The sequence below is a fragment of the Loxodonta africana genome, unplaced genomic scaffold (assembly GCF_030014295.1).
Source record: "Loxodonta africana isolate mLoxAfr1 unplaced genomic scaffold, mLoxAfr1.hap2 scaffold_228, whole genome shotgun sequence".
In the NCBI taxonomy this organism is placed as follows: Eukaryota; Metazoa; Chordata; class Mammalia; order Proboscidea; family Elephantidae; genus Loxodonta; species Loxodonta africana.
In genome coordinates, this window is record NW_026974962.1 from 55,192 (window position 1) to 79,048 (window position 23,857).

At 39.3% G+C, this 23,857-nt stretch overlaps 1 protein-coding gene across 1 annotated transcript; it reads right to left on the bottom strand.

The window, feature by feature from the left end:
- Positions 1–22,358: 22,358 nt before the first annotated feature.
- Positions 22,359–23,057, bottom strand: LOC135229336 (olfactory receptor 4C16-like). The gene has a single exon (XM_064278964.1). The coding sequence runs from the start codon at positions 23,055–23,057 to the stop codon at positions 22,359–22,361; it is 699 nt and encodes a 232-aa protein (XP_064135034.1).
- Positions 23,058–23,857: the final 800 nt, after the last annotated feature.

Here is a 23,857-nt window from a genome sequence, read left to right on the forward strand (position 1 = left end):
CTTTTTTTGTTATGGGTCTATTTAGTTGTTCTACTTCTGAATGTGTTAGTTTAGGTGGGTAGTGTTTTTCCAAGAATTCATCCATTTCTTCTAGGTTTTCAAATTTGTTAGAATACAATTTTTCGTAGTAATCTGAAATGATTCTTTTAATTTCATTTGGTTCTGTTGTGATGTGGTCCTTCTCGTTTCTTATTCGGGTTATTTGTTTCCTTTCCTGTATTTCTTTAGTCAGTCTAGCCAATGGTTTATCAATTTTGTTAATTTTTTCAAAGAACCAGCTTTTGGCTTTTTTAATTCTTTCAATTGTTTTTCTGTTCTCTAATTCATTTAGTTCAGCTCTAACTTTTATTATTTGTTTTCTTCTGGTGCCTGATGGATTCTTTTGTTGCTCACTTGCTATTTGTTCAAGTTGTCGGGACAGTTCTCTGATTTTGGCTCTTTCTTTTTGTATGTGTGCATTTATCGATATAAATTGGCCTCTGAGCACTGCTTTTGCTGTGTCCCAGAGGTTTTGATAGGAAGTATTTTCATTCTCGTTGCTTTCTATGAATTTCCTTATTCCCTCCTTGATGTCTTCTATAACCCAGGCTTTTTTCAGGAGGGTATTGTTCATTTCCCAAGTATTTGATTTCTTTTCCCTAGTTTTTCTGTTCTTGATTTCTAGTTTCATTGCCTTGTGGTCTGAGAAGATGCTTTGTAATATTTCAATGTTTTGGACTCTGCAAAGATTTGTTTTATGACCTAATATGTGGTCTATTCTAGAGAATGTTCCATGTACACTAGAAAAAGAAGTATATTTTGCAGCAGTTGGGTGGACAGTTCTGTATAAGTCAATGAGGTCAAGTTGGTTGATTGTTGTAAGTAGGTCTTCCGTGTCTCTATTGAGCTTCTTACTGGATGTCCTGTCCTTCTCCAAAAGTGGCGTGTTGAAGTCTCCTACTATAAATGTGGAGGTGTCTATCTCACTTTTCGATTCTGTTAAAATTTGATTTATGTATCTTGCAGCCCTGTCATTAGGTGCGTAAATATTTAATATGGTTATGTCTTCCTGATCAATTGTCCCTTTTATCATTATATAGTGTCCTTCTTTATCCTTTGTGGTGGATTTAAGTCTAAAGTCTGTTTTGTCAGAAATTAATATTGCTACTCCTCTTCTTTTTTGCTTATTGTGTGCTTGATATATTTTTTTTCCATCTTTTGAGTTTTAGTTTGTTTGTGTCTCTAAGTCTAATGTGTGTCTCTTGTAGGCAGCATATAGATGGATCGTATTTCTTTATCCAGGCCGTGACTCTCTGTTTCTTTATTGGGGCATTTAGTCCATTTACATTCAGCATAATTATAGATAAATAAGTTTTTAGTGCTGTCATTTTGATGCCTTTTCATGGGTATTGTTGGCCATTTCATTTTTCCACATACTTTTTTGTGCTGAGACGTTTTTCTTAGTAGATTGTGAGATCCTCATTTTCATAATGTTTAACTTTATGTTAGTTGAGTCATTACGTTTTTCTTGGCTTTTTTCTTGAGTTATGGAGTTGATATTCCTTTTTGTGGTTACCTTATTATTTACCCCTATTTTTCTAAGTAAAAACCTAACTTGTATCGTTCTATATTGCCTTGTATCACTCTCCATCTGGCAGTTCAATGCCTCCTATATTTAGTCCCTCTTTTTGATTATTGTGATCTTTTACCTATTGACTTCCATGATTCCGTTATGTGTATTATTTTATTTATTTATTTATTAGAATTAATCTTAATTTGTTTGTTTTTGTGCTTTCCCTATTTGAGTTGATATCAGGACGTTCTGTTTTGTGACCTTGTATTGTGCTGGTACCTGATAATATTGGCCATCTGACCAAACAATCTCCTTTAGCATTTCTTGTAGCCTTGGTTTGGTTTTTGCAAATTCTCTAAACTTGTGTTTATCTGTAAATATCTTAATTTCTCCTTCATATTTCAGAGAGAGTTTTGCTGGATATATGATCCTTGGTTGGCAGTTTTTCTCCTTCAGTGCTCTGTATACATCGTCCCATTCCCTTCTTGCTTGCATGGTTTCTGCTGAGTAGTCTGAACTTATTCTTATTGATTCTCCCTTGAAGGAAACCTTTCTTTTCTCCCTGGCTGCTTTTAAAATTTTCTGTTTATCTTCGGTTTTGGCAAGTTTGGTGATAATATGTCTTGGTGTTTTTCTTTTTGGATCAATCTTAAATGGGGTTCAATGAGCATCCTGGATAGATATCCTTTCGTCTTTCATGATGTCAGGGAAGTTTTGTGTCAGGAGTTCTTCAACTATTTTCTCTGTGTTTTTTGTCCCCCCTCCCTGTTCTGGGACTCCAATCACTCGCAAGTTATCCTTCTTGATAGAGTCCCACATGATTCTTAGGGTTTCTTCATTTTTTTTCAATTCTTTTATCTGATTTTTTTTCAGCTATGTTGGTGTTGATTCCCTGGTCCTCCAGATGTCCCAGTCTACATTCTAATTGCTCGAGTCTGCTCCTCTGACTTATAGCGTTGTCAAATTCTGTAATTTTATTGTTAATCTTTTGGATTTCTACATGCTGTCTCTCTATGGATTCTTGCAACTTATTAATTTTTCCACTATGTTCTTGAATAATCTTTTTGAGTTCTTCAACAGTTTTATCAGTGTGTTCCTTGGCTTTTTCTGCAGTTTGCCTAATTTCATTTGTGATGTCTTTAAGCATTCTGTAAATTAGTTTTTTATATTCTGTATCTGATAATTCCAGGATTGTATCTTCATTTGGGAAAGATTTTGATTCTTTTGTTTGGGGGGTTGGAGAAGCTGTCATGGTCTGCTTCTTTATGTGGTTTGATATGGACTGCTGTCTCTGAGCCATCACTGGGAAACTAGTTTTTCCAGAAAATCCGCCAAAAAAATGCAGTCGGACCCTATCAGAGTTCTCTCTCTGGCTCAGGCTATTCGGATGTTAATGGAGCCGCCTGGGGAGCCTGGGGGAGGGATCAGAGAGCTAGGAGTGTAGCACCTCAAAATATAGCCCGAGTTGTTTGTCTTACTTGGAATGACTCTTATATCTGAGATTTCCACGGGGCGCGTCGCCTATATGTACTGGCTGTGTGGAGATTGCCCCCCGGGGGGTCTGGCCCCCTGGAGTCACGGTCAGATTCTCTGCTGTCAGCCCCACCCCCAAGGTTAAGGCTCCCCTACTGGGACGGTGCACTCCCGACTCCAAAATCAGTTGCTGCCTCCCGGGGACTCCCCGTCCCTCCAGCCGCGTCGCGCGCCGCTCCCGTGAACCGGGTGGGCTCCCCCCAGGGGTCAGCTCAGGAGAGCGGAGCAGCTCCCCGTGCCTGAGCCGCGACTGCGCGTCTCGGCTGGGACACCGCTCTCCCCGCTCTAAGACCAGCCACAGCCTCCCGGGGACTTCTTCCACCGGCTGCGCCGCCACGCCGCCCGCGCGAACCAGCTGAGCCCGCGCGAACCGGTTGGGACCTCCCCAGGGTCAATTCAGGGGGATGGAGCTGGTCCCCGCGCTCGCGCCACGCCCACTCCCAGCCAAAATCCCGGCAGGACGGCTCCCCGGCTGGGACGCTGCTCTCCCCGCTCCAAGACCAGTCGCTGCCTCCCGGGGACTTCTCCCACCGGCTGCGCCGCCACGCCGCCCGTGCCAACCGGCTGGGCTCCGTCCCGGGATGAGTTCGGGGGCTAGGGCTGGGCCCCTTGTCTGTGCCGTCTGCCCCCCTGGGCTCTGCCCCAAATCGGGCTCCGAAGGTCATCTGACTGGTACGCTGGCTCCTGGCTCTGAAAACAATCACTGTCTCCCCGTATTTGTTCGTTCTCTGTCTCTAAGTCTGTGTTTGTTGTTCAGAGTCCATAGATTGTTATGTATGTGATCAGTTCACTTGTTTTTCTGAGTCTTTGTTGCAAGAGGGATCTGCGGTAGCGTCCACCTAGTCCGCCATCTTGCCCCCCCATTTGCCTTTTTGCGTTCTCTTTTTGCCTTTTCCCTTTTTGCCTTGCATTTTCCCTTTTTGCCTTGTCTTTTGACATTTTGCCTCTTTGTCTTTTTTCCGTTTGCCTTACCTTTGGCCTTTTTGTCCTTTTGCCTTGCCTTTTTGCCTGTTTCCCTTGCTTTTTTCCGTTTTTGCCTTCCGTTTTAGCTCTTTGCCTTGTCTTTCTGACTTTTTCCCTTTTTTCCTTTTTGCTTTATCTTTTTGCCTTTTTGCCCTTTGCCTTGCCTTTTTCCTTGCCTTTATTTCTTTTGCCTTGCCTTTATTCCTTTTTTGCCTTTTTGTTTTCCCGTTTTGTTTTTTTTCCCTTTTTACGTTCTGTTGCCTTGCTTTTTCCCTTTTTGCCTTTTTCCGTGGTCTTTTTGCCTTTTTTCTTGAGTTTTTTCCTTTGTCTTTTTCACCTTTTCCTTTTCTTTTTGCCTTTTGCCTTTTTCCTTGACTTTTTCCCTTTTAGCGTGAGCCTTTTTGCCTTCCTTTTTTCCCTTTTTCTTTTTGCATTGCATTTTTTGTCTTTGCTTTTTGCCTTTTTGTTTTTCCGTTTTGCTTTTTTGCCTTTTTACCTTGTCTTGCCTTGCCTTTTTCCCTTTTTGCCTTTTCTTATCGCCTTTTGACATCGCCTTTTTGCCTTGCCTTTTTTTTGCCTTGCATTTTTTTGTGTTTGGTTTTTTGCCTTTATGCTTTTTTGCCTTTTTACCTTATCTTGCCTTGCCTTTCCCCCTTTTTGTCTTTTCCTTTTTCATTGCGTTTTACCTTTTTGCCTTGTCGTTTGACTTTCTGCCACTTTGCCCTTTTTCCGTTTTCCTTAATTTTTGCCCTTTAGCCCTTTTACTTTCCCGTTTTGCCCTTTTGCCTTCCCTTTTTGCATTCTCTTTTTGCCTTCCGTTTTAGCTTTATTCCTTGTCTTTTCACTTTTTCTGTCTTTGCCTTTTTTCCTTTTGCCTTATCTTTTTGCCTTTTTACCTTGCCTCTTTGCCTTTTTTCATTTGCCTTTTTGACTTTTTCCCTTGCCTTTTTCCTTGCCTTTATTCCTTTTTTCCTTGCCTTTTTTCTTTGCCATTTTTCCTCTTTGATTTTTTGCCTTCTTGTGTTGTCGTTTTGTTTTTTCCATTTTTACCTAGACTTGCCTTTTCCCCTTTTTGCCTTTTTCCCTGGTGTTTTTGCCATTTTCTTGTGTTTCTGCCTTTTTCCCTTTTCTTTTTGCCTTGACATTTTCCCATTTTAGTTTGCCTTTTTCCTTCCCTTTTTGCCTTTATGATTTGCCTTTTTATCGGTTTGCCTTCCCCTCTTTGCCTTTTTACCATATTGCCTTGCCTTTTCCCTTTCTCGTTGCATTTTACCTTGTTGCCTTGCCTTTTGACTTTTTGGCTCTTTGCCTTTTTTCTGTTTGCGTTATCTTTTTTGCCTTTTTGCCCTTTCGCCTTCCCTTTTTGCCTTTTTCCTTGCCTTTATTCCTTTTTGCCTTGCTTTTTTTCTTTTTGCTTGGACATTTTTCCTTTTTTTTTTTTGCTGTTTTGATTTTTGCCTTTTTACCTTGTCTTGCCTTGGCGTTCTCCCTTTTTGCCTTTTCCTGGGTCTTTTTGCCTTTTTTCTTGTTTTTTGCCTTTTTGCCTTTTTTCCTTTTCTCTTTCCTTTTTGCCTTGACTTTTTCCCATTTTACCTTGCCTTTTTCATTGACTTCTTGGCTTTATGATTTGCCTTTTTACTGGTTTGCCTTCCCTTTTTGCCTTTTTAGTGTATTGCCTTGCCTTTTGGCCTTTTTAGTGTATTGCCTTGCCTTTTGGCCTTTTTGTCTTGCCTTTTTGCCTTTTCCCTTTTTGGCTTGCATTTAACCTTTTTGCCTTGTCTTTTGACTGTTTGCCTCTTTACCTTTTTTCCGTTTGCCTTATCTTTTGGTCTTTTTGTCCATTTGCCTTGCCTTTTTGCCTTGCCTTTTTCCCTTTTAGCCTTCCCTTTTTGCCTTCCCTTTTTGCCTTTTTTTGCCTTCCGTTTTAGCTTTTGGCCTTGTCTTTTGACTTTCCCTCTTTGCCTTATGTTTTTGCCTTTTCCCTTTTTGCCTTGAATTTTACCATTTTGACTTTTCTTTTGATGTTTTGCCTCTTTGTCTTTTTTCCGTTTGCCTTATCTTTTTGCCTTTTTGTCCTTTTGCCTTGCCTTTTTGCCTTTTTTCCCTGCCTTTAGCATTTTTGCTTTGCCTTTGTCCTTTTTATTTTGCCGCTTTTCTTTTTTGCCTCATTATCTTGTCTTGCCTTGCCTTTTTCCCTTTTTGCCTTTTCCCCTGGTCTTTTTGCCTTTTTCCCTTTTCTTATTGCCTTTTGTCTCGCCTTTTTGCATTTCTTTTTCACGTTTTACCGTGCCTTTTTCATTGCTTTTTTGCCTTTATGATTTGCCTTTTTACCGGTTTGGCTTCCCTTTTTGCCTTTTTACCATATTTCCTTGCCTTTTGGCCTTTTTGTCCTGCCTTTTTGCCTTTTCCGTTTTTGCCTTGCATTTTACCTTTTTGCCTTGTCTTTTGCCTTTTTGCCTCTTTGCCTTTTTTCCATTTGCCTTATCTTTTGGCCTTTTTGTCCTTTTGCCTTGCCTTTTTGCCTTTTTTCCTTGCCTTTTTGCCTTCCCTTTTTCCCTTTTTGGCCTTCCATTTAGCTTTTTACCTTGTCTTTTGACTTTTTCTCTCTTTTACTTTTTCCTTGTGTCTTTGCCTTTTTGCCTTTTTGCCCTTTTGCCTTGCCTTTTCCTTTTTGCCTTGCCTTTATTCCTTTTTGCCTTGCCTTTTCGTCTTCGCTTTTTTGCCTACCGTTTTAGCTTTTTGCCGTGTCTTTTTGTCTTTTTCCCTCTTTGCCTCTTTTTCCTTTTTGTCTTATCTTTTTATCTTTTGGCCCTTTTGCCTTGTCTTTTTACCTTCTTTCCTTGCCTTTATTCCTTTTTGCCTAGCCTTTTTTCTTTTTGCTTTGCCTTTTTTCCTCTTTGGTTTTTTGCCTTTTTGTTTTGCCGTTTTGCTTTTTGCCTTTTTACCTTATCTTGCCTTGCCTTTTTCCCTTTTTGCCTTTTCGCCTTTTTTCTTGTGTTTTTGCTTTGTTCCCTCTTACTTTTGGCCTTTTTCCCTTTCTTTTTGCCTTTTCTCTTGTCTTTTTGCCTTGACTTTTTCCCGTTTTACCTTGCGTTTTTCATGGCCTTTTTGCCTTTATGATTTGCCTTTTTGTGTTTTTGCCAGTTTGCCTTCCCTTTTTGCCTTTTTAGTGTAGTGCCTTGCCTTTTTGCCTTTTTGTCTTGCCTTTTTGCCTATTCCCTTTTCGTTGCACTTTACCTTTTTGCCTTGTCTTTTGACTTTTTGCCACTTTGCTTTTTTCCGTTTGTGTTGTCTTTTTGCCTTTTTGCCTTTTCCCTTTTTGCCTTGCATTTTACCTTTTTATATTTTCTTTTGACTCTTGGCCTCCTTGCCTTTTTTCCGCTTGCCTTATCTTGTTGCCTGTTTGTCCTTTTTCCTTGCCTTTTTGCCTGTTTCCCTTGGCTTTTTCCCTTTTTGTCTTCCCTTTTTTGCCTTCCATTTTACCTTTGCCGTGTCTTTTTGAATTTTTGCCTCTTTGCCTTTTTGCCTTATCTTTTTGCCTTTTTGCCCTTTTCCCTTGACATTTTGCTTTTGTCCTTGCTTTATTCTTTTTTGCCTTGCTTTTTTCTTTGCTTTTTTTGTCTTTGCTTTTCTGCCTTTTTGGTTTGCCCTTTTGCTTTTTTGCCTTTTTACCTTGTCTTGCCTTTCCTTTTTCCCTTTTTGCTTTTTTGCCTGGTCTTTTTGCTTTTTTGTTTTTGCATTTTTCCCTTTTTTTGCCTTTTGTCTTGCCTTTTTGCCTTGACTTTTTCCCATTTTACTTGCCTTTTGCCTTTATGATTTGCCTTTTCGTTTTTTAAAACTTTGTCTTCCCTTTTTGCCTTTTTACCGTATTGCCTTGCCTTTGGCCTTCTTGTCTTGCCTTTTGCCTTTTTGTTGCATTTAACCGTTTAGCCTTGTCTTTTCACTGTTTGCCACTATGCATTTTTTCTTTTGCCTTATCTTTTAGCATTTTTGTTCCTTTGCCTAGCCTTTTTGTCTTGCCTTTTTGCCTTCCCTTTTTGCCTTTTGCCTTGTCTTTTTGACTTTTTCCCTCTTTGCCGTTTTTCCTTTTTGCCTTATGTCTTTGTCTTTTTGCCCTTTTGCCTTGCCTTTTTTCCTTTATTCCTTGCATTTAGTCCTTTTTGCTTTGTTTTCTTCCTTTTTGCTTTTTTGCGTTTTTATTTTGCCCTTTTGCTTTTTTGCCTCATTACCTTGTCTTGCCTTGCCTTTTTGCCTTTTTCCCTGGTCTTTTTGCTCTTTTCCCTTATCTTTTTGCCTTTTGTCTCGCCTTTTTGCCTTTCTTTCTCCCATTTTACCTTGCCTTTTTCATTGCCTTTATGCCCTTATGATTTGCCTTTTTGCCGGTTTGCCTTCCCTTTTTGCCTTTTAACCATATAGTTTTGCCTTTTTGCCTTTTTGTCTTGCTTTTTTGCCTTTTCCCTTTTCATTGCATTTTACCTTTTTGCCTTGTCTTTTGACTTTTTGCCACTTTGCCTTTTTTCTGTTTGCCTTATATTTTTGCCTTTTTGTCCTTTTGCCTTACCTTTTGCATTTTTTCCTTGCCTTTATTCCTTTTTGCCTTGTCTTTTTGCCTTTTTTCTTTTTGTCTGGCGTTTTTGCATTTTTGCTTTGCCTCTTTCCTTTTTTGTGTTTTTACCTTGCCTTGCCTTTTTCCCTTTTCTTTTTGCCTTTTTGCTTTTTCCTTGTCTTTTTGCCTTTTCCCTTTGTCATTTAGCCTTTTCCATTTTGCCTTTTGTCTTGCCTTTTTGCCTAGACTTTTCCCTTTTAAGCTTGCCTTTTTCATTCCTTTTTTGCCTTTATGACTTGCCTTTTTGTCTTTTTACTGATTTGCCTTCCCTTTTTGCTTTTTTACCATATTCCCTTGCTGTTTTCGCTTTTTGCCTTGCATTTTACCTTTTTGCCTTGCCTTTGAACTTTTTGCCCCTTTGCCTTTTTTCCGTTTGTCTTATCTTTTTGCCTTTTTGTCCTTTTGTCTTGCCTTTTTCTCTTTTGCCTTGCGTTTTTGCTTTTTGCCTTCCCTTTTCCTTTATTCTTTTTTGCCTTGCCTTTTCCCTTTTCTTTTTTTACTGCCTTTTTTCCATTTTAACTTTTGTCTTATCTCTTCATTTTTGCATTTTTGCATTGCCATTTTGCCTCTTTGTTTTGCCTTTTAGCCTTTATTCCTTTCCTCATGTTCTCTTTTGGCCTTTTATCTTTTTTGCCATTTTTCTTGCCTTGCCTTGCTTTGCATTTTTACCTTTTTTTCTTGCCTTGTCTTTTTGCCTTGCCTTGTCTTTTTGCCTTTTTCTCTTGTCATTTTCCCTTTCCTTTTTGCCTTTATGATTTGCCTTTCTGCCTTTTTACTGGTTTTCCTTCCCTTTTTGCCTTTTTACGGTATTCCCTTGCCTTTTTGTCTGAGTGGTGTTTTTGCCTTTTTGCCTTGACTTGACTTTTGACTCTGACTTTTTGCCTTGTTTTTACCTGCTTCCCTTGTCTTTTTGTCTTTTTGCCATTCCTTTTTGCCTTTTGTGTTGCCTTTTTGTCATGACTTTTTCCCTTTTCCCCTTGCCTTTATCATTGCCTTTTTGCCTTTTTACCGGTTTGCCTTCCCTTTTTGCCTTTTTACTGTATTGCCTTGCCTTTTCATCTTTTGTCTTGCCTTTTTGCCTTTTTTCCTTTTGCCTTGCCTTTTTGCCTTTTTTCCTTGTCTTTATTCATTTTTGCCTTGAATTTTTGCCTCTTTTCTTTTTGCCTGGCCTTTTATCTTTTTGCTTTGTCTTTTTCTTTTTTGCCTTTTTACATTGCCTTGCCTTGCCTTTTTCCCTTGTCTTTTTGCCTTTTTCCCTTTCCTTTTTGCCTTTTGTCTTGCCTTTTTGCCTTGACTTCTTCCCTTTTTCCCTTGCGTTTTCCAGTGCCTTTTTGCCTTTATGATTTGCCTTTGTGCCCTTTTCCCTTTTTGCGTTTCATTTTCCCTTTTTGCCTTGTCTTTTGACTTTTTGCCTCTTTGTCTTTTTTCCCTTTGCCTTATTTTTTTGCCTTTTGTCCTTTTGCCTTGCCTTTTTGCCATCCCTTTTCCCTTCCATTTTAGCTTTTTGCATTCTTTTTTACTTTTTCCTTCTTTGCCTTTTTTCCTTTTTTCCTCATCTTTTAGCCATTTTTCCTTTTTTCTTTTTGCCTTGCCTTTTTTCCTTTTTGCTTTTTTGTCTTTTTGTTTTGTTTTTCCCTTTTTTGCCTTTTTACCTTGCCTTGCCTTGCCTTTTTTCCTTGACTTTTTCCCTTTTTGCTTTTTTCCCTCATCTTTTTGGCTTTTTTTCTTGCCTTTTTTGCATTTTAACTTTTGTCTTATCTCTTTTCCTGTTTGCATTTTTCATTGCCTTTTTGCTGTGTCTTTTAGCCTTTATTCCTTTCCTTGCATTGCCTTTTTGCCTTTTTACTTTTTTTACCTTTTCCTTGCCTTGCCTTGCCTTGCATTTTGGCCTTTTTTATCTTGCCTTGTGGTTTTGCCTTTTTGTCTTGACTTGCCTTTTGACTTTTTACCTTTTTGCCTATCTCCTTGTCTTTTTGCCTTTTTCCCTTGTCTTTTTGCCTTTTTTCTTTCCTTTTTGCCTTGACTCTTTCCTTTTTTACCTTGCCTTTTTGCCTTTATTATTTGCCTTTTTGCCTTTTTACCAGTTTGTCTTCCCTTTTTGTCTTTTTACTGTATTGCCTTGCCTCTTTCCCTTTTTGGGTTGCATTTTACCTTTTGTCTTGCCTTTTGACTTTTTATCTTTTTGCCTTTTTTCCTTACCTTTTTTCCTTCTGCCTTATGTTTTGCCTTTTTTCTTTTTGCCTTGCCTTTTTTCCTTTTTTCCTTGCCTTTTTTCCTTTTTTTCTCTTCCCTTCCCTTTTCCCTTTTTGCTTTTTTGCCTTTATACCTTGTCTTTTTGCCTTTTCTTTTTGGATTTTTGCCTTTTTTCCATTTTAACTTTTGCCTTATCTCTTTTCCTTTTTGCATTTTTGCATTGCCTTTTGCCTTTTTGCTTTGACGTTTAGCCTTTAATCCTTTCCTTTCATTGCCTTTTTTCTTTTTACTTTTTAACCTTTTTGCCTTTACCTTTGCCTTGCCTTGCTTTGCGTTTTTGCCTTTGAGTCTTGCCTTGTGTTTTTGCCTTTTTGCCTTGACTTGCCTTTTGAATTTTGCCTTTTTTTTTTTTTTGCCTTTTCCCTTGTCTTTTTATCTTTTTCTCTTTTGGCCTTTCATTTTTGCCTTTTGTGTTGCCTTGACTTTTTCCCTTTTAACCTTGCCTTTTTAATGCCTTTTTGCCTTGCCTTTTTACCTGTCTGCCTTCCCTTTTTGCCTTTTTACCGTGCCTTTTTGTCCTTTTGCCTTGCCTTTTTGCCTTCCCTTTTCCTTTTTTGCCTTCCTTTTTAGCTTCTTGCCTTGTCTTTTTTACTTTTTCCCTCTTTGCCTTTTTTCCTTTTTGCCCTTTTGCCTTGCATTTGCCTTTTTTCTTTGCCTTAATTCCTTTTTGCCTTTTTGTCTACACTTTTTCCTTTTTAGCCTTTTTACCTTGCCTTGTCTTGTCTTTTTGCCTTGCCTTTTTCCCTTGTCTTTTTTGAGTTTTTGCCTGTTTTCCTTGCCTTTTTTCCATTTCCACTTTTGCCTTTTCTCTTTTCCTTTATTGCATTTTTTCCATTGCCTTTTAGCCTTCATTCTTTTCCTTTCAATGCCTTTTTGTCTTTTTAGTGTTTTACCTTTTTCCTTCCCTTGCCTTGCGGTGCATTTTTCCCTTTTTGTCTTGTGTTGTTTTTTGCCTTTTTGCCTTGACTTGTCTTTTGACTTTCTGACTTTTTGCCTTGTCTTTTTGAGTTTTTCCCTCCTTGCCTCTTTTCTTTTTTGCCTTATCTTGTTGCCTTTTTGCCCTTTTGCCTTGCCTTTTTGCCTTTTTCCTTGCCTTTATTGTTTTTTGCCTTACCTTTTTTGCTTTTTTCTTTTTACCTTGCCTTTTTTCCTTTTTACTTGTTTGCTTTTTCCTTTTTGCTTTTTTCCTCTTTACCTTCCTTGCATTTGTGCCTTGCTTTTTCCCTTTTTGCCTTTTTCTCTTGTCTTTAGGCTTTTTGCCTTTTTTCCTTGCCATTTTTCCGTTTTAACTTTTGCCTTATCTGTTTTCCTTTTTGCATTGCTTTTTACTTTGCCTTTTAGCCTTTCTTCCTCTCCTTTCATTGCCTTTTTGCTTTTTTATCTTTTTGCCTTTTTCCTTGCTTTGCCTTGCTTTGCATTTTTGCCTTTTTGTCTTGCCTTGTGTTTGTTAGGACTTCACCAGGTGCTTTGTTTTCCCTGGGCAAAAATGAGTCTTCACAATAGGTTAACACTAACACTGAATACTGGTTCCACTTCCAGAACACGGCAACCACAAGGGAGTTCTTAGGAGGAAAACTTCCCTTCCTGAAGGGTAGATTTGCCGAGCTCATTGCAGGAAAGTGAAACCAAGTGAAGGTTTTCTCATTTTAACTGCTTTCGTCATAGGAATGGATGATGTCAGGGTGTTCCTTTTTTCACTGAGAAACACAAAATTTGTCTTTGCTTCTGAGCTCTTTTCTTGACAAAGAACTGAAATTGATATGCATTCAAGTGGGGAAAGACATGGGTTTGCTAGGATTTCACTATGCACTGTGTTTTCCCTGGGCCTCATTGTGCTTACAGGGCAACACTACATAGGATTTCCTCTGCCAGGACAGAGGTTACTGCTATGCAGTTTGTGCTAGGAAACCTTGGCTTCTCAAGTATGAGTTGAATGAGTTCAGGCAGAAAAGAGAATACAAAAGGCCTTTTTCTCCCTGGGTGATTTCACAATCTCTTAAAGTTAATACTATGTAGTTGCCCCTCTGGAAGGATAAATCCACTTCAATGTAGTTTTTTAGAAGAAGCCTTGTGTTTGCAAGAGCAAATGAGGAATTCATTGCAGGAAAGAGGAAGGAAAAAAGTTTCTCTCATTATGTCTATTTGGTCAGAGGACTGGATGAAGTCAGGGAGTTCTCCCTTTCACAGAGAAACATGCAGGCTGATGTTACCTCTATGTGCTTTTATTTGGAATACAGTGTGTAGTTACGTGCTTTGAACTGTGGAAAAGCAACAGTGTTTCTTAGGATTTCACCAGGCGCTTTGTTTTCCCTGGGCAAAAATGAGGCTTCACAATAGCTTAATGCTAACACTGCATACTCGTTCCTCTTCCAGAACAGGGCTACCACAAGAGAGGGCTCCAGAGGAAACCTTCCCTTCGTGAAGGGCAGATTTGGGGAGCTCATTGCAGGAAAGGGAAACCAAATGATGTTTTTTTCCCGGCTGGGACGCTGCTCTCCCCGCTCCAAGACCAGTCGCTGCCTCCCGGGGACTTCTCCCACCGGCTGCACCACCACGCGGCCCGCTCGAACCGGCTGGGCCCCCTCCCGGAATGATTTCGGGGGCTAGGGCTGGGCCCCTTGTCTGTGCCGCCAGCCCCCCTGGGCTCTGGCCCGAGTCGGGCTCCGAAGGTCACCTGACTGGTACGCTGGCTCCAGGCTCTGAAAACAATCGCTGCCTCCCTGTATTTGTTCATTCTCTGTCTCTAAATCTGTGTTTGTTGTTCAGAGTTCGTAGATTGTTATGTGTGTGATCGATTCACTTGTTTTTCCGAGTCATTGTTGCAAGAGGGATCCGCGGTAGTGTCCAACTACTCCGCCGTCTTGGCCCCGCCTCCTGTTTTCTTCTTTTTATGGCTTTGTTCTATAGAGAAGAAAAGTATAAATTCAGATTTAAAAATAAAGAATACCATTTTCTGTTAAATATGATGAGCTATCCATAAAAACTTGTTTCATCTCTTTTGTTTGTTAAAAGTTAAAAAAAAGAAAATTACCACTTAGTCCATGATGACCAAAAAAAACCCCTGGGAAATGCCAGTTTCTGAAAGAGTTTCATATATTTTTCAAAACATAATGATAGGTAACTGACTTAACTGAAGAGAGAACATCGCAACCACTTAAGGAAGAATACAGAAAAAAGTAAGTTAGTTCACCTGGAAAGCTCCTGAGATGCTGCAACCTTGAAGCATCAGGTCCCACAGAATGTAGGAGTGAAACATACAGTGGATTATTGGAGGATGGTTTTATTTTCCCATGCTGTATACCATATATAGTGACTGTGGAACAGACCATCAATTGCTCATATGCAAGTTCAAGTTGAAATGGAAGAAAATTAGGACAAGTCCACGAGATCCAAAGCACGACCTTGAATATATCCCACCTAAATTTAGAGACCATTTCAAGAATAGACTTGACACATTGAACACTAATGACCGAAGGCCAGACGAGTTGTCGAATGACATCAAGGACATCATACATGAACAAAGCAAGAGGTTATTAAAAAGACAGAAAAAAAAAGAAAAGACCAAAATGGATGTCAGAAGAGACTCTGAAACTTGCTCTTAATGTATTTAAAGGGAACTGAAGGAATGATGAAGTAAAAGAATTGAAAAGATTTCAAAAGGGAACAGGAGAAGACAAATTAAAGTATTATAATGACATGTGCAAAGACCTAGAGCTGGAAAACCAAAAGGGAAGAGCATGTTCTGCATTTCTCAAGCTGAAAGAACTGAAGAAAAAGTTCAATTCTTGAGTTGAAATACTGAAGGATTCTACAGGAAAATATTAAAAGACGCAGGAAGGACCAAAAGGAGATGGAAGAAATACACAGAGTCACTATACCAACCATTTTGGGTAGCATGTGATCGGGAACTGATGGCCGAAGGGAAGAGGTCCAAGCTACACTGAAAGAGCTGGCAAAAAAGGCTCCAGGAATTGACAATATACCAAATGAGATGTTTTGACAAACAGATGTAGCACTGGAAGTGCTCACTCATTTATGCCAAGAAATTTGGACGACAGTTACCTGGCCAACCCACCGGAAGAGAGTTATATTTATGTTTATTCCCAAGAAAGGTGATCAAACTAGACAGAGAAATTATCGAACTATATGGTTAATATCACACACAATAAAATTTTGCTGAAGATCATTCAATAGCAGCTGCAGCAGTATATTGACAGGGAACTGCCAGAAATTCAAGACAGATTCAAGAAGAGGACCTGGAACCAAGGATCTCGTAACTGATGTCAGATGAATTCTGGCTGAAAGCAGAGAACACAGGAAAGAGGTTTACCTGTGTTTTGTTGACTATGCAGAGGCATTCAATTGTGTAAACTGTAACAAATTATTGAACACTGGGAAGAATGGGAATTCCAGAACACATAGATAAAGAGGCAGTCATTTGAATAGAACAAGGGGATACTGCGTGGTCTTAAGTCAGTAAAGTTATGTATCAGGGCTATATCATTTCACCACACTTATTCAATTTGTATGCTGATCAAATAATCCAAGAAGCTGGACTATATAAAGAAATGTGGTATCAGGATTGCAGGGAGACTCATTAAACCTGTGTTATGCAGATGACACAACCTTGCTTGCTGAAAGTCCACTTACTGATGAAGATCAAAGAGCACTGCCTTCAGTAAGGATTATACCTCAACATAAAGAAAATAAAGATCTTCACAACTGGACCAATAAGCAGCATCATGATAAATGGAGAAAAGATTGAAGTTGTCATTAATTTCCTTTTACTTGGATTCAAAATCAACACCCATGGAAGCAGCAGTTAAGAAATCAAAAGATGTATGACATTGAGCAAATCTGCTACAAAAGACCTCTTTAAAGTGTTGAGAAGCAAAGGTTTTATCTTGAAGACTAAGGTGCACCTAACCCAAGCCATGGTGTTTTCAGTTGCCTCCTACACATGGGAAAGCTAGACAATGAAAAAGGAAGACTGAAGAATTGACGCCTTTGAGTTGTGGTGTTGGAAAAGAATACTGAATATACAGGGACTGCCAAAAGAACAAATAAATCTTGGAAGAGGTGCAACCAGAATTCTCCTTAGAAGCAAGGATGGTGAGGCTACGTCTCACATATTTCGGACATATTATCAGGAGGGGTCAGTCCCTGGAGAAGGCCATCATGCTTCGTAAAGTACAGGGTGTCTAAAGAGAGGAAGACCCTCAACGAGATGGATTGACACAGTGGCTGCAATGATGGGCTCAAGTATAACAACCGTTGTGAGGATGCTGCAGGACCAGACTGTATATTATTTTTTTCTGTTGTACATAGGATTGTTATGAATGGGAGCCAGTTTGATAACACCTAACAACAAACAACATACCATACAGGCAGGAGAAATCCATTCTGCCTGTGAGGGACAGGTTTCAACAGAGCTTCTATACTAAGATTAGGAAGAAAGGTGATCTATTTCTGAAAATCATTCAATTAAAACGCTATGGATTACAACAGAGCATTTTCTGACTTGCATGCTTTGGACACATCATTAAAAGGGACCCATAGCTAGAATAGAACATCATATCTGGCAAAGCAGAGTTAAAACAAGGATGAGGGAGACGCTTGGTGCGATGGATTGACATGATAGACATAACAATGAACTTGAAGAAGCCTGCATTTGTGAGGATGATGTAGGACCACGCAACATTGTGTTCTGTTGTGCAAAAGTTTCCATGGGTAGAGTCTATTCAAGAGCATATATCTATCTCTACTCTTTACTATCAGGTTGGCTGCTTATGGGTGATGGAATATATGGTAATATCAATAGACTGAGATCAGGACAACAATTTCGCACTTCTTTTGCACACAAATAGGTATTGTGTCCCAGGGAATGTTTATGGGATATTATGTCAATGGATCACATAGTCTGTAAGCCTCAAATATTGTAGTTGGAGAGACTTTGGAGAAAGAAGCCAAAATCTATATCTAAAGTATTTATCATTTCAATCTATATCTGAAGAATTTATAATTTCCAATAAGTATAATTAAGGTTATGGACAAAATTAAGGTTGTTAATCATCTAACTTTAAAATAGGAAGATTATCCTGTAATATCCAGGTGAGCACACCATAATTGCAAGTATCCTTAAAGGTGGAAGAGAGAGGCAGAAGAGAAATAGGGAGATGTAGTAATGGAAAAATGGTCAAAGATACACAATGAAGCTGACTTTGGAGATTTAGGAGGACAGTCAGGATCCAAGGAAAATGGGTGGCCTCTAGATTCTAGAAAAGATTAGAACCTCCGAAAGAAATGCAACCATACTGACACTTTTATTTTAGCCCAGTGAGACCTATGTCAGATTGTCAGCCTAGAGAACTTAATAATTTTGGGGTGTTTTAAGCACTACATTTGTGGTAATTTGTTACAGCCGTAGTAGAAACCTGATACAACACCTTAAAACATATACTTTAAAAAGCCAGCTTCAGGTGTCCTTGGCAAATCATCAAATTGCAAATCATTGTTGATAGCCCTGATGCCAAAAATTTTTTCAATCTCCATAATTATATTCTGTCCTTCTATGCTAACACCTTCAAGATTAACTCCCATAGTAAAGTGGTTCCCCACTTCTCTTCATACATATTAGCTAGGTACTATAATTACCTCATGTATATCATTTCTACCCCCACATGCCTGTCAGTTCGTCCTACTGTGGGGGCTTGTGTGTTGCTGTGATGCTGGAAGCTATGCCACTGGTATTCAGATACCAGCGGGGTCACCCACGGAGGACAGGTTTCAGCTGAGCTTCCAGGCTAAGACAGACTAGGAAGAAGGACCCGGCAGTCTACTTCTGAAAAGCATTAGCCAGTGAAAACCTTATGAATAGCAGCAGAACATTGTCTGACATAGTGCTGGAAGATGAGCCCCCCAGGTTGGAAGGCACTTAAAAGATGACTGGGGAGGAGCTGATTCCTCAAAGTAGAGTCGACCTTAATGACATGGATGGAGTAAGCTTTCGGGACCTTCATTGGTTGATGTGGCACGACTCAAAATGAGAAAAAACAGCTGCAAACATCCATTAATAATCAGAACCAGGAATGTATGAAGTATGAATCTAGGAAAATTGGAAATCATCACAAATGAAATGGAACACATAAACATCGATATCCTAGGCATTAGTGAGCTGAAATCGACTGGTATTGGCCATTTTGAATCAGAAAATCATATAGTCTACTATGCTGGGAATGAAAACTTGGAGAGGAATGGTGTTGCATTCACCATCAAAAAAAAAGTTTTAAGATCTATCCTGAAGTACAACGCTGTCAGTGATAGGATAATATCCATATGCCTACAAGGAAGACCAGTTAATACGACTATTATTCAAATTTACGCACCATCCACTACGGCCAAAGATGAAGAAACAGAAGGTTTTTATCAGCTGTTGCAGTCTGAAATTGATCGAACATGCAATCAAGATGCATTGATAATTACTGGCGATTGGAATGTGAAAGTCGGAAACAAAGAAGGATCAGGAGTTGGAAAATATGGCCTTGGCGATAGAAACAATGCCCGAGATCAAATGATAGAATTTTGCAAGACCAACTACTTCTTCATTGCAAATACCTTCTTTCACCAACATAAACGGTGACTATACACATGGACCTCACCAGATGGAACACACAAAAAATCAAATTGACTACATCTGTGGAAAGAGATGATGGAAAAGTTCAATATCATCAGTCAGAACAAGGCCAGGGGCAGACTGTGGAACAGACCATCAATTGCTCATATGCAAGTTCAAGATGAAACTGAAGAAAATCAGAGCAAGTCCATGAGATCCAAAATATGACCTTGAGTATATCCCACCTAAATTTAGAGACCATCTCAAGAATAGATTTGATGCATCGAACACTGTTGACCGAAGACCAGACAAGTTGTGGGATGACATCAAGGACATCATACATGAAGAAAGCAAGAGGTCACTGAAAAGACAGGAAAGAAAGAAAAGACCAAGATGAATGTCAGAGGAGACTTTGAAACTTGCTCTCGAATGTCGAGTAGCTAAAGCAAAAGGAAGAATTGATGAAGTAAAAGAACTGAGCAGAAGATTTCAAAGGGCCTCTCGAGAAGACAAAGTATTATAATGACATGTGCAAAGAGCTGGAGATGGAAAACCAAAAGGGAAGAACATGCTCAGCCTTTCTCAAGCTGAAAGAACTGAAGAAAAAATTCAAGCTTCGAGTTGCAATAGTGAAGGATTCCATGGGGAAAATATTAAATGACACAGGAGGCATCAAAAGAATATGGAAGAAATACACAGAGCATTATACCAAAAAGAATTAGTTGATACTCAACCATTTCAAGAGCTGGCATATGATCAGGAACTGAAGGTGCTGAAGGAAGAAGCCCAAGCTTCTCTGAAGGCATTGGTGAAAAACAAGGCTCCAGGAATTGATGGAATATCAACTGAGATGTTTCAACAAACAGATGCAGCACTGGACGTGCTCACTCATCTATGGCAAGAAATATGGAAGACAGCTTCCTGGCCAACTGAGTGGAACAGACCCATATTTACTCCTATTCCCAAGAAAGGTGATCCAACCAAAGGTGGAAATTATAGAACAATATCATTAATATCACATGCAAGCAAAATTCTGCTGAAGATCATTCAAAAACGGCCACAGCAGTATATCGACAGGGAACTGCCAGAAATTCAGACTGGTTTCAGAAGAGGACGTGGAACCAGTGATATCATTGCTGATGTCAGATGGATCCTGGCTGAAAGCAGCTGTGTTTCATTGACTATGCAAAGGCATTTGCCTGTGTCGATCATAACAAGCTATGGATAACATTGTGAAGAATGCAAATTCCAGAACACTTAATTGTGCTCATGAGGAACCTTTACATAGATCAAAAGGCTGTTGTTTGGACAGAACAAGGGAATACTGATTTGTTTAAAGTCAGGAAAGGTGTGTGCTGAACAAATAATCTGAGGAGCTGGACTATAAGAAGAAGAACGGGGCATCAGGATTGGAGGAAGACTCATCAACAACCTGCGTTATGCAGATGACACAACCTCGCTTGCTGAAAGTGAAGAGGGCTTGAAGCATTTATTAATGAAGATCAAAGATCATAGCCTTCAGTGTGGACTGCACCTCAACATAAAGAAAACAAAAATGCTCACAACTGCACCAATGAGCAACATCATGATAAACAGAGAAAAGATTGAAGTTGTCAAGGATTTCATTTTACTTGGATCCACAATCAACAGCCATGGAAGCAGCAGTCAAGAAATCAAAAGACGCATTGCACTGGGTAAATCTGCTGCAAAGGACCTCTTCAAAGTGTTGAAGAGCAAAGATGTCACCCTGAAGATGAAAGTGCGCCTGACCCAAGCCATGGTATTTTCAGTTGCGTCATATGCATGTGAAAGCTGGACAATGGATAAGGGAGACTGAAGAAGAGTTGACGTCTTTGAATTGTGGTGTTGGCGAAGAATATTGAATACACCACGGACTGCCAAAAGAACGAACAAATCTGTCTTAGAAGAAGTGTGACCAGAATGCTCCTTAGTGGCAAGCATGGTGATGTTGCATCTTACATACTTTGGACATGTTGTCAGGAGGGATCAGTTCCTGGAGAAGGACATCATGCTTGGCAGAGTACAGGGTCAGCAGAAAAGAGGAAGACCCTCAATGAGGTGAACTGACATGGTGGCTGCAACAATGAGCTCAAGCATAACAACAATTGTAAGGATGGCGCAGGACCGGGCAGTGTTTCATTCTGTTGTGCATAGGGTAGCTATGAGTTGGAACTGACTTGACGGCACCTAACAACAGCAACAACATATCATTTTCTAAGAGGAAGGGTTGTATTTTACTGCCTTGATTTTCCTGAGACTTGTCCCTGGTTAGACCTTTGGAAGTAATAAGGGATATAGGAGAAAGTTGTGGAAAACAATTGTCATTGCACAACAATTGCTTCAGATGAATTTTGGGGTTCATGGTTCTCACCGTTCTGCACAAACATTTCCCTGTTTTACCCTGAGAGTTCTATTCTCTTTCTATCAGGATGCTGAATTCAGCAAAGGACTTCTTTTGAGGCTGTACCTTCAGTCTTCTTTGCAGTTCTGCCACTTTTCTTATAAAATCCTGACCCTGATCTAACACACAATTTCTTCCTGCAAGAGACTTGGTGACAGTGGCACCAGAGGCTTCATATTTACTACATGTCCAGGAGACATAATAGATGAAGTGTTTCTGGGTAGACACCTACATTGGATCCAATACACACTCCCTTTTTGTTTTTTTCTTTCCTTGAAACAGAAGAAGACAGCAGTAAAACTCTTCCAACTGGAACCTACTACTATAAAAAACTTCCAATAGCTGAATAAAACTCTAGATTTTGTAATCAGTGGTAAACGACTTGGGATAAATTTCACCTGGTAATTCGCAGAATCTGAAAAAAAATAAGAGATGTATACACGTCACTATAATTCTTCTGATTCTACAGCGTTCCATGTCCACACAGAATAATAGATGGTCATTTTCTCTAGCTAAAGAAATGCCAAAGATCTTGGTACAGTAAAATTGGTGCAAATTTAATAACTTTAACACAGTATGGTACAAAAATAGAAATGGAAGTCTCAAACAAAAACATTCATGTCTAATTTTCTGTACAGATAAAAATACAAATAAGAAAGGAAATTGAAATTGGGTTCTTAATGATCATGTAATTAGAGACTGTGGCGTCAGGTGGATAGTGTCAAAAGTTGCTATCCATCCCCCCTGCATGCAGAAACATACATTTTATATAAACATTCAGTTCTCTCTACTCAATTTATTCTCTTCTCTGATTTGTATTGAAAACTCACTGAAATTTCCATCTGCGACATACATATTTCTGTTCCAAAGCCCCAAACCCCTCCTCTGGGTTATCATATTCAGTTTTGAAAAGAGAAAATCTACCAGTCTGGGAATTTAAGAATCTAGAGGCTAACTGTAATCACAATAAAAATAACAAACAAACTCATTATGGTTTTTTGGTTATAATCTTTACAAAAGTGGATTCACCAGGCCCTTTTCTCCATTGCCCTGCTGGGTGGGTACGAACTGCCAACCTTTGCTTGATAGTCAAGCAACACCACAAATCGACATGAAGAAGGACAGAGAAAACACCAGATCAAAATTACAAGTGCTCACAGACATCCAACAGAGGCAGAGAGACCATTGTGAAAAATCTAAGGCAATGGGCCTTACACACCTGTTTGTACCTGGCGTGGTCTCTTCCTTGACATGAAATTGACAACCAGTGTATGTGTTCGTATTGTCTATTTTCCTGAAGAAACTAGCACTCAATTCCAAAGATAGGATTCTATTAAATCCAAAATAAGAAGATACTATTTTCTGTTGAATCCTTCTAGGTCAATTCACGCTGTGAAGACAGATTTGAAACTTCCATTCATCTTTGGTCATCTGAAATAAGTTCCTTGCTCCGTGACTTCCTCATGGCATTTTTCACCTCAGCATTTCTCAGCATATAAATCAGAGGGTTAATCAAAGGTGTTCTGATTGTATAAATCACAGCTATCATTTTATCCATGGGGAAGGTGGCTGTGGGGCGTGTGTATATAAATGTACAAGAACCAAAGAATAAGATGACTATGATGACAGGGGAGGTGCAGGTAGAAAGGGCTTTTTTCCTCCCTTCAGCACTGTGGTTTCTCAGAGAATGCAAGATGATACCATAGGAGAACATCAGCATGACAAAACTTGCTGTGCAAATGGCCCCACTATTGGACACCAATAGTAGGTTGGTCACATAGGTGTCTGTACAGGCAAGTTTCAGCAAGGGCTGCAAGTCACATAAATAGCAATCAATCACTTCGGGACCACAGAAAGGTAAACTCAAGGTCAGAAAAATCTGAACTGAAGAATGCACACAGGACGCTACCCAGCCTGTAGCTACCCACACGCTGCAGATCCGCCGGTTCATGATGCTCATGTAGTGCGGGGGTTTACAGATGACCACATAGTGGTCAACAGCTATGAGGATAAGGATGAAGATCTCCAGGCAGCCAAAGAAATGGAATGAAAAGACTTGGATCATGCACTCGCTAAAAGAGATAGTGTTATTTTTCAGAAGGGTATTCACAATCATTCTAGGGGCTGTGGAAGTAGAGAAGCAGGTATCCAATAAGGATAAATAGAAAAGCAAAAAGTACATTGGACTACCAAGTCCCTGGCTGGTCTTGATGGTAACAATAATCAATGAGTTACCCAACAATGTCCCTAAGTAGAAAAGCAAGAAAAAGACAAACACTATTTTCTTTTTAACAGGCTCTTGTGTCAACCCCAAGCAAGATGAACTCAGTCACATTATTATTCAGCAGCATGATTTCATGAATGAGGAGAAGGTACAAATATGAAATGGTTTATCTGAAAAAAAAGATACAGGAATTAATATAAGGAGATATGCAACACTGTGAAATATTTTAAGTAAATTAATTTGTGGTGCTATGTGGTGTTATGGGACATTTTTGCAAAATTAACTATCCCTCATCAGGGACATTCTAGCTGTTGTTACTTAATGAGTCACTTCATCTTTTTGTTCCTAAATTTATAATGACCTCTTCATAGGACGATTTTAAGTCTCAGATAAGCTTATGAAAGATACTTTCTTAAATCACTCTTAAATGCACCTGCTTTTTAGCTTTAATATGTTTCTGCTTTTGTTAATTTGGTTTACTTGAGGGATACAAAATCAGGATATATGGTTCCAACTTGTTATTTAGTTTCTTCTTTTTCATATTCAGTAGACCTTGGGGCCCATGATTTGCATTGTTTTTCACTCAGCATTTAGGATACATCAGCCTTCTCTTTTGAGTTTAATGTTATAAAGTCACACACTATTCCCATTCTTTTAAAGAATGTCTTATTTATACATAGATGTAGACATTC